At 36.0% G+C, this 10,586-nt stretch overlaps 2 protein-coding genes across 3 annotated transcripts; both read left to right on the plus strand.

Moving 5' to 3' along the window:
• Positions 1–105: 105 nt before the first annotated feature.
• commd4 (COMM domain containing 4) lies at positions 106–3,735 on the plus strand. Its single transcript, XM_067379773.1, has 8 exons — positions 106–222; positions 430–501; positions 606–671; positions 756–795; positions 1,310–1,429; positions 2,890–2,970; positions 3,058–3,234; positions 3,319–3,735. The coding sequence occupies exons 1-8, from the start codon at positions 220–222 to the stop codon at positions 3,357–3,359; spliced, it is 600 nt and encodes a 199-aa protein (XP_067235874.1). The 5' UTR covers positions 106–219; the 3' UTR covers positions 3,360–3,735.
• Positions 3,736–4,313: 578 nt separating this feature from the next.
• neil1 (nei-like DNA glycosylase 1) lies at positions 4,314–10,535 on the plus strand. 2 transcript variants are annotated; one of them, XM_067379273.1, is made up of 11 exons: positions 4,314–4,885; positions 6,598–7,090; positions 8,711–8,830; positions 9,025–9,109; positions 9,209–9,302; positions 9,430–9,551; positions 9,636–9,663; positions 9,743–9,804; positions 9,886–10,087; positions 10,178–10,273; positions 10,376–10,535. In XM_067379273.1, the coding sequence occupies exons 2-11, from the start codon at positions 6,633–6,635 to the stop codon at positions 10,423–10,425; spliced, it is 1,317 nt and encodes a 438-aa protein (XP_067235374.1). In that variant the 5' UTR covers positions 4,314–4,885; positions 6,598–6,632; the 3' UTR covers positions 10,426–10,535. The 2 variants fall into 2 exon arrangements, with proteins under 2 accessions (XP_067235374.1, XP_067235375.1); XM_067379274.1 differs by having other exon boundaries at positions 4,314–4,712.
• The last annotated feature ends 51 nt before the right edge of the window (positions 10,536–10,586 follow it).

A 10,586-nucleotide genomic window follows, 5' to 3' on the forward strand; every position in this document is an offset into this window, starting at 1 on the left:
TTTTTTAAGACACGATTAACTATTCTAGATCAAGGCCTATCCTGGTTTAATTTAAACCCTGTCCGGGAAACCGCCGCATTACCATCTTAAAAGGAACAATCTGTTTTTTAACAAATTTGACTCGTACTCCGGTCCAGTAGGAGGCACCGTAAAGCTGGTTTGCCATCCACCGTTATATACTAGAAGAAGAACAAGAAGAGCAGCTGACTGACTGTCATAATGGTATTTATCTTACTTCTTATTGAACGATAGTTGGGTTTATTGTGGTTTCACATTTGAAACCATTAAAGTTACAATGTGTGAACGCTTTATTTTGGGGATAATTAATTTATTTTAATTTTGTGGATACCGCACGATATCATATACTGTACTCTTACAAGCTGAGCAACAGCAGTCACAACTCAATTTTGCTCCTAACTTTTATTTCAGAGGTTCAGATTTTGTGGAGATTTGGACTGTCCTGACTGGGTCCTTGCAGAAATAAGCACCTTAGCTAGAATAGTAAGTGCAGTTTGTCTAAATTTAATAGGTGTTTTGATGTTCTTTTGACACATTCTGTCTAAAACTCAGTTATAAATAATTGTATTCATTGCTGTTCTTCACAGTCGAGCGTCAAGGTGAAGCTTCTGTGTGTGCAAGTCATCAGAGATCTGCTTGATGAAGGCATCGATGTAAGAGCTCTGGCTACAGCAGTCATGCTATAATGTATAATAAATGGATATTCCTCTAACTAGTGTATAATTGTCTGTTTTCAGTATGACAAAGTTTCAAAGCTAACCGCAGATGCAAAATTTGGTGAGTAAAACACAGTTTTTGTGTCATGAATTCTCAGTAATAGTGATTTGTGAAATATTATAATGATTATAAATCGAATTTTCCATGTTTATTCTTCATTTTATGGCTGATAACAACAAATGGCAGAGTTTTATATTAAACAATATTTGATATTAATATGAAATCAAATATAAAATGAGTAGTTTTAAATGCTACAAGTGAATTTAGGCATCACAACATTATAATGTACATTTTGGAAAAAATAGATATTGAATTTGAGATCTGCTAAAGATAACATTTATCATTGTTTTTAAATTATTAGTGCTTTTAAAGATTAAATGAGCATTAGATGATGGTCTAATTGTAAAAAAGTAAAAAAAAAAAAATAATCATTATACCTTTCAAAAAGTGCTTTCAGTTTAAATACGAATCAATAATTGACCAATGATTATTTAAAAATCTTTAATATATGTCTTGTCTGTTGTCTGTGTTTATTTTATCTCTTGCTGTTTTGTCTTATTTATTTATTATTCAGAAATTGGAGATGTTAAAGCCAGTATAGCTGTGCTGAGTTTCATTCTGACCAGTGCTGCTAAACATGATGTGGACAGTGAATCTCTCTCCAGTGAACTACAGCAGCTTGGGTTGCCTAAAGGTAAGGATTTCCATCACATCTTTTCTCACAGTGTCTGAAATGGTTTGATAAAGGATTCAGTCTCTCTAAACCTCTAAGTCTCTGCATCAAAGGGTCAAAGTAGACATTGTTATGGCAGGAACACACCAAGCTGACGCTGACGAACTACTGGCGACGAAAGCAGGCTGCGATGTTGGCTCACGTCGGCAGCGTCTGGGTTCAAAGTTGCCCTGACACACCAAACCGACGTTTGACAGCCGATGGCCAAGTAGCACGTCAGTTCTGCGCCTGCGCAAGATGAAATGCCTTATTCAAGTTTGATTCAAACCTACATAGGTTTGAGCAGGAAGACTGGAATTCGTTTCAGGCAGTTCAGAATTGGTTCTTTCATTTAGGAGACAATAACTCCATTTATCTGCACTGTGATCTTTGAAATTTAGCAAGAACACATGACGTAATGATGAACACTCAAGCGCAGAGGATAGAGCAAAACAAAACACCGGTCACGTATTAAAAGTCTAAAACGAGAAATTTTAAAGAGAAATGTTGGAGGATTTCGATATAAGAGAAGAGGAGTTTGAAAATGCGTCGCTTCACTTCAGAAGGGGTTTATTAACTCCCTGGAGCCGGATTATATTTATTATATGGATTATATTTATAATGGATGGATGCATTTTTGAGGGGTTTCAAAACACGCCCCCCGTTTACTACCATTATAAAGCTTGGAAGAGCCAGGATATTTTTAAATATATCTCCGATTTTGTTCATCTGAAAGAAGACAGTCACAAGCAATGTTTTCATCCAAAGTTGCGTATATAACTTATGCGCAAATTTTGAATATCACATAAAACATTTGCGAATAAACATCCAGGGAGTCAAAGAGAACAAAAACGTCACTTCCTGATACACTGGCGCTAAATATCACTAAGCAAAATGGAAGTTTCTGCAGTAGGAGCCACTGTATATAATAACTTTCATATATAATAAGAGGGCGCAGACGAAGCGCAATAAACACTGTCATGTTATCTTGCATTCAGATTTCTGGTGTTTGTGAACGCAATCGTGTGAGGTGCTTCTGGGAGGGAATTATATCGAACCACTTTATTGACAGACTTTGCTCAGGCATTACAGAATGACCAAAAACAGCATTTCAGATGCTGTGCAATGAGATCGGTCCACTGGTTGGTCCAGTTATACGGTCACGTTGCAAAGTCACGTCTTTTTTCATGCGCATCAAGGAATTTATTCCATCATAGATTATGCGCATGTTTTCGTGTCGGGTAAGTTTTTTATGCACATTTTTAGAATTTATGCACATCTTGGCGTTTCCATCCAGTGTTTTTTAAGCGATATCCCAAAATGCACATAAAAATAGGTGGATGGAAACATAGCTACATACACCTAGGATTTCTTGAGGGTGAGTAAATCATGGGCTAATATTGGGTGAACTATGCTTTTATGCATTTATGTGTTTGTTTCAGAGCACACAACAGGACTGTGTAAATCGTATGAGGATAAGCATAGTGCTCTACAGGAAAAGCTGAGGGAGAGCAGCCTACGCTGTGAGTATTACCAATAAATGAAAAAGAAGGAAATTAAGCCCAAATCATTCATTTAAACATAATATCCTGATCTATGTCACGTGTCAGTGGGTCGTCTGGAAGCGGTGAACTGGCGTGTGGATTACACCCTGAGCTCCAGTGAAATAAAGCAAGTGAACGAACCCACAGTCCAGCTCAAACTTCAGGCTCAGGACCCCGAGACCGACTCCACAGAGACCACTGTTGTCTCCATCACTGCTGACAAGTTCAGAGTCCTGCTAACAGGTGGCCGACTCATTTTCCTTATGGGATCTGTAATTAGATATTGTATTATGCATATTGTAAATTTTCCTTGTTTTTGTTTTCCAGAACTCAAACAAGCACAGACTATGATGAATGCACTACAGTGAACCAGTCATCCTTTCTTGAATAGTATTGATGAAAGAATCTGTCCGTGTATATAAAATGTGCTTTAATGTTTTTCTAACATTATGTATTTTGAATAGGTCTTCACACCATCATTAGTCAAATTTTGTTGCTCAAATTGAGCAGACCTTAAAAAAGCACATCAATCAGATTTCTTTTTGGACCAGATGTCACTAGACACTAGAAAAAAGCTCTTAGTGATTCATCTCACCTCATGTATTTGTCTTAATATCGAGTGTATTTTGTTAAATGTATTTTTTTCCCTTTTTCTTTAAAAAAATTGTAATGTAATAACAACAGTTAATTGTCTATATTTCAAGACCCTTAAAGTTACTTACAATTTCACTTGGTCTTTTTTTTTTTTTTTTTTACTAATGTAATAAACATCTGTTGTTAAAGGGTTAGTTCACCCAAAAATGAAAATTCTGTCATTTATTACTCACCCTCATGTCGTTCCACACCTGTGAGACCTTTGTTAATCTTTGGAGCACAAATTAAGATATTTTTGTTTTGGCTATCATAGCCAGCAATGACATTTCCTCTCTCAAGATCCATAAAGGTACTAAAACATATTTAAATCAGTTCATGTGAGTACAGTGGTTCAATATTAATATTATAAAGCGACGAGAATATTTTTGTTGTGCCAAAAATACAAAATAACGACTTATTTAGTGATGGCCGATTTCAAAACACTGCTTCAGGAAGCTTCGGAGCGTTATGAATCATTGTATTAATATTGAACCACTGTACTCACATGAACTGATTTAAATATGTTTTTTAGTACATTAATGGATCTTGAGAGAGGAAATCATTTCTGGCGATGCAGGCCTCACTGAGCCATCGGATTTCAACAAAAATATCTTCATTTGTGTTCTGAAGATGAATGAAGGTATTACGGGTGTGGAACGGCATAAGGGTGAGTAATTAATGACATTATTTTCATTTTTGGGTGAACTAACCCTTTAAAGGAGAATGGCATATCTTTAAAACTGTAATTTTACAACTGTTTAGAGTTTATTCAGATATTTTATTTTTTACCCTTTGGCCTTGAGTTGGAAATCCTCAGATCTGATATGTTGAATTCCTCGTCAGATTTACTTTACTATACGAGATGAAATTAGTTTTGTGTACAGTAAAAAGGGTAAAAAAAAAAAAATGTGTAGGCCTATACACTATTTTATTTGAGAGTTTGGCGTTAAGGTAAGTATTCAGACTGAAAAAAAAAAATGAAAAAAAAGTAATACTTCAACTCCCATGATCCTCCCGTGCCAGTTTCATAAACAATAGCACATACCACGCGGGTTTCCATGATTGTATAACATACTGCAGGAGCAAAGGTGAGTTGGTGCACGATTCATTGAATTTAATCAGCGATTTACTTAACATGATCTTACTTGCTAGTTTGGAGCACATGTTGCTAAGCGACAAGTCATGAACTTTGCATGTAGCATCTAAACGCGCATGTACTAGTTGCTTAGCACTTTCATAACGGCATCGTTCGACAAGAACTGTAAACATTACCACAGAACGCTTGTCATATGCTCCCCAGTAGTGTTCAATAATATACTTTAGCAGCCCAGTTTAACTGACAGCTTATCTATTATACACTTTGGTGTTCGTTGTTTTTTAAGAATTAAAGGCACAAATACCCGTTACTAAATTATTTCTCCACCTATTACCTAAACATTTCTTAAAACTGTGACAAATGGCAGGAAGTAAATCGTTACATTTTTACACAGATTGTACCCAGATAGCACACGTACTTCTGCAAGATATCTATCTGGAAAGCATCTGCCGTTTACAAACATCTGATAGATGTCTGTAAGATGTCAGTTTTACATGCATTCTAAATCATAAACATCTTAAAGACATCTTCTAAACGTCTATTTGACATCTGACAGGAAACGTCCTATAGTTGAAAATGAGCAAACACTGTAAAAAATTCATCTTCCAGATGTAAACACGCACATCAAATAGACGTCTCTGAGATGTAACTTACATGTGCTATCAGGGTGGTTGTAACTGACTGTAGAAATGTGCTCGCGCCTGATTTCTGTTGATATGCGCACTTCATTGCTGTTCATACTGGTTAAATGTTACAGGTCTGTTAAAGTTATAAAGAAATACATATAATTTTTTATTCAGTAATTTATCGTAAATAGGAGTTAAATAGTACATTTTCGTCCCAAACTAGCTAACCACTAATGATTGACAGCTTAATTAGGCTAAATCTTCAACTCCATAACCCATTTGTTCATAAACGTATTCCTATTTTCCTTTTTATATAAAGTTTATTCCTAGAAAGCTGCAAAAACACACACAAATCTGATTATTTAGACATTTTTAGACAAATTCTGGTTATGGCTGCAAAAAAGAAAACAACTAATAAAGCAACTTTGAAAACAATTACGTTTGACTTCCTGAGGTTTAAAATGTGAATCTTATTTTCTGAAGGTTAAGCACCTCATCCCTGATAGCACACGTACATCTTGGAGACGTCTATTTGATGTGTGTGTTTACGTCTGGAAGACGTATTTTTTTAGAATGTTTGCTCATCTGCAATACGTCTATAGGACGTTTCCTGTCAGATGTCAAATAGACGTTTAGAAGATGTTTCTAAGATGTTTATGATTTAGAATGTATGTAAAACTGACATCTATCAGATGTTTGTAAACAGCAGATGCTTTCCAGATGAAGTGATCTTTAACAGACGTCTTGCAGACATATGTGTGGGATTTCATCTGGGATTTCACTGATCCTTTTTTTTGAGAGAAAAAGATTAGTTTTTAAAGTCAGCTTGTTGCAGTAGTCATTTCTTCCCTGTTGTGTCGTATATCAGAGTGAAACAGCTTCTCGATCAAGAAAAATGTAGGGCAGGACTTGATTTTGGCTATTGGGAATTGATTGGATGTTGTGGTTTGCTATTGGTCGATCTCATGTGAGTGACAGGTTGATCCCGCCCTCGCGCCAAAATACACGTAATCAGAAAAGATTCTGTTGATTAAAGATTACAAGGGCACATGGATAAAATTAATAAAAAATTATGTGCATGGATAAATCATTTGTAATAAATAATGCAATATTCCAGTTAAAATTAATAAAAAGGAGAATTGTCGATTTTGATTTCATTGTGACTTTAAGAGTTTTAGGTCCTATTCTGAACCTGATTTGTGGAAAGCCTCTATTGTAACAACATCTGAACACTTGTTGTCTTATGTTTAGGTTTTTCAAAGCCTATCTTCCTTTCATGTTCAAGAATGCCGGAGGGTCCTGAGCTCCATTTGGCCAGCCTGTTTGTTAACAGGATGTGTGAAGGGCTTGTGTTTACTGGAGCCGTAGAGAAGTCTGAAGTTAATAAAAATCCTGAGGTCCCATTCTGCTGCGACGCCTACTGTATCAAAGCCCAGTCCAGAGGAAAAGAGGTCAGACTCACACTCACGCCCATTAAAAATGATGACGACGGTAAACGCAAAGTCGGTAAACATCAGTCCCAGCAGCCGATGGATGTGGTTTTCCGATTTGGGATGTCAGGGTTTTTTCGCTTCACCTCAGTAGACGACCTTCCAAAACATGCCCACCTGCGGTTCTACACTAATGAGAACCCACGCAGGGTTCTGAGTTTTGTGGACACACGCAGATTCGGCAGCTGGCACCCAAATGGGACCTGGCAAAAAGACAGAGGGCCTTGCGTCATGTTTGAGTACGAGAGCTTCAGGTGAGGGAGGAAATGCACTGAACTCTACTAATCTTATTGTACACATTAAATATTTAACAGAAATTAGTAGGCTAAAAAACATTTAGCTAGGTTGCTAGTAAGGGCCAAAGTATACTTCACTTTTTATGTGCATGTGAAGGTCAGCGTATAGTGCATATGATGCGAATTTCGTCATCAGTGTAAAGTAACCGCACATACTGTTAGCACTAGGGATGTGCAACGATTATTCGCGATTAATCGTTTGCAAAATAAAAGTCTGTGTTTACGTAATATATGTGTGTGTTCTGTGTATAATAATTATGTATATATAAATACACACACATACATGTATATATTTAAGAAAAATGTTAGATTTATATGTATTGATATGCAATATAAAATATATATAAATAAATATATATATATTATATATAAATATTTAATATATATATTTATTTAAACATGCATACATTTCTTAAATATATACGTGTGTGTGTGTATTTATATATACATAATTATTATACACCGAACACACACATATATTACGTAAACACAGACTTTTATTTTGCAAACGATTAATCGCGAATAATCGTTGCACATCCCTAGTTAGCACAGGTCGCAAATGCGTTACATTTTTTTGCAGTAATTACTTTATCCACATGGTGGCAACTATGGCCAGGAGGCGTCGATTCACAAAGTATTCAAAGAAAAACTGCATAAACAGAACAGTGTGGTGAGAAATCAAGTCCCCCCAGGAATCGGGTCTCCTTTAGGACCCTGAGTGATCCCAACTGACTTTAAATGGGTAGTAATTTTAGCACCTGATTACAGTTCCTGCAGAATCACGTTTTGATTTATATAGTTTAAAATACATTATAATGACCAATAATGTCTTTTAAATTACATAGTTAATTTTTTCTAGCTAACTATCAAGTTATGGTTACTGAGCTGCTTTTCTGAGGTAGGCCAGCCTAAAAGTAACATTACATGATATTGTTTGCAAGCTGGTTTTGGCCTCTTTCAGTGACTAAAACAGATTAAGTGATTTACATGAGATATGATATATTTCGGAAAGTTGTACTGTATCTTTCAACATACCTTCTGATGTTCATTCATTTTTATCTTGTGCTATAACTAGTAGTAAAGAGGAATGGACAAGCGCTTGATCGTGCTGCCGCTTCCCTACAGCAATCTGTCCCGCTGCATTAAAATCTGAAGCTGAGACTTGGTTTCATATCAGAAGTAACAACACACTAAGCTTTTTATGATTTAGATGGGAGGTACGCTACAAATAATATTTAGTTAAGTTTTTTTCGTAAAAGATTGATTATTGGGATGTAAGAATCGATATTGGTTCATCAAGATAAGAAATGTCGAAAAAACTTTATTTTCAACCCAGCCCTTGACATAACATTATTTTCAGCCAAGCATAGTTCGTGATTTTTCATGATTAATCTCTGTTAATGGGCACTCACATAGTTACATCATGGAAACTGGCAGGTATAAGTTTGATTTATGTTGGGAACAATGTGTCACTGGTTCAGTAGTTTGATGCTACTGCCAGTGGAGAAGCGATTACTAGAAAGGTGCCAGTTTATGATGCTCTGGGTTGATAACTTGGTATGTGTTTAAATATTTCAGGGAGAATGTTCTTTCAAATCTGTCTGACAAGGCATTTGACAAACCCATCTGTGAGGCGCTCTTAAATCAGAAGTATTTCAACGGGATTGGGAACTATCTTCGAGCAGAGATTTTGTTCAGGTAACTCACTTTCCAGTGTTCGAAATAAACTGCATCTCAACTTTGAGAATAAAACCACAATATCAAGTTGAAAAATCCCCCATTACTTTATTTAATTGTACACAAAACCATTAAAATTTGGCCTACTGTCATGCCAATCTAAATCTGATTATCAGAAAAAGGAAACGATTGTTTTCTCCACACATCCTTTTCAGATTACAAATCCCCCCATTTACGAAGGCACGGATGGTTCTAGAGGGAATTGAGCTGAAAGACGAGGATAAAAAGGAGATCAAAAAGGTGATTACAGTTTTAGAAGTGAAAAATCTGACCCTACTGTTAGTGTATTAATAGACACTTTGTTTGGCTTAAATAATGGCCTTTTTCTGTTTCATTCAGACAACAGATAGAGCTGGTAAGAAGGGAGTGAAGGTTGAGATCCCAGACCTCCTTTCTTTGTGTCACGATGTTCCCTTCGAGGTGGTGAAATTGGGTTGGTTTACTCTGCAACTAATTGTGATGTCTTCATTTATCAACTGCTATTTTGCACAGCTGTGTATGGTGCTAGTGCATACACATCACATTGGTATCATGCGTCTGATGTTTTATTATATATTTAGGTGAAAATGGCTATGCACCAGCAAAAGGGGAATATTCTGTTCTACAAGCCTGGATGCAGTGTTACTCTGTGGATGGAATGAACTCAATAAGTGACCACAATGGACGGACAATTTGGTTCAAAGTAAATAAATCTTTGTAAATTTATAATTCTAAACCTGGAAACCATTAGGTAACATATTTAGAGTTCAATTTTATTTTGTTTCAGGGGGATCCTGGACCTATGGTGCCCAAAGGTAAAACCTCTGCAATGTAAACAAATGATTGACTCTTAAGAATATTAGTCACTTATAACTAAAAATGATCTTCCATTAGATGCCAAATCTCGCAAAATGAAGTGGAAAATACAGAAAGATCACGAATATACTGATTCAAAGGTGAAAAGCAGTTATTTTTTTTATGACAGTTGGGTTCATGAACAGATACAAGAACTTTAAACAACATCTGCTTCACTCTAGAAAGCCAAAAAGACACGAACCGACAGCACTGAAATAAAAAAGCCTGCCACGAAAAAGGACAACATAAAGGTAAAGAAAGAAAGTACAACCTCCAAAGCACAAAGTGGTTCAAAAAGGCAGAAAAAAGTCACAAAAAGGGTCAGTACAGAACCTGCAGATGAGAACAAAAAGTCGAAAGAACAAGGAAAGAGAAGCTCAAAAGGTTAGAATCTTACATTCAGCATTTGTGTCTACTTTCAATGTTATTAGTGTTCAGATCATGATTTCACTGCAATGTTGTCCTTTTTTAAAGTTTCTCCAAGGACTGGATCTAACAAAATCAAAGGCCAACGTGTGGCGATTAAAACTAAAAGGAATTCCGTCACCTGCAGGAAAAGTGCAACAAAAGGTATAAATTCAGTCTTGACCTTTTAAAACAGAAGCTGACTGTGCTGAGAGAGTTGTTGTGTCTTGTGTAGCTGATTTAGTCTTTCTCTGGATTCTTTTGCAGCAAAGCCACAGCGGAAAGGTAGTGGAACAAGACGAGGCAGTTCCAGATGATGTGATTCAAATCTGAATAATTTTTTTATAAGGAGATGAATCAGCAAACTACTGTAATGGACCACCCATACCTTTTATATTCAGCAAAGACGTCATAATCTATTTTTAACAAATAAAATATATAATTTCCTTTAATTGACCATCTTGCCTATTTCTTTTCC

The sequence above is a fragment of the Chanodichthys erythropterus genome, chromosome 24 (genome assembly GCF_024489055.1).
Source record: "Chanodichthys erythropterus isolate Z2021 chromosome 24, ASM2448905v1, whole genome shotgun sequence".
Lineage (NCBI taxonomy): Eukaryota > Metazoa > Chordata > Actinopteri > Cypriniformes > Xenocyprididae > Chanodichthys > Chanodichthys erythropterus.

Bases quoted from the DNA above. Each gene is read 5' to 3' on its own strand.
- commd4 (XM_067379773.1), top strand. The intron at 672-755 runs GTAAGAGCTCTG...GTCTGTTTTCAG, and splicing joins TGCTTGATGAAGGCATCGAT to TATGACAAAGTTTCAAAGCT. The intron at 796-1,309 runs GTGAGTAAAACA...TTTATTATTCAG, and splicing joins AACCGCAGATGCAAAATTTG to AAATTGGAGATGTTAAAGCC.
- neil1 (XM_067379273.1), top strand. From the start codon at position 6,633: ATGCCGGAGGGTCCTGAGCTCCATTTGGCCAGCCTGTTTGTTAACAGG. The intron at 10,088-10,177 runs GTTAGAATCTTA...CCTTTTTTAAAG, and splicing joins AGGAAAGAGAAGCTCAAAAG to TTTCTCCAAGGACTGGATCT. The intron at 10,274-10,375 runs GTATAAATTCAG...ATTCTTTTGCAG, and splicing joins CAGGAAAAGTGCAACAAAAG to CAAAGCCACAGCGGAAAGGT.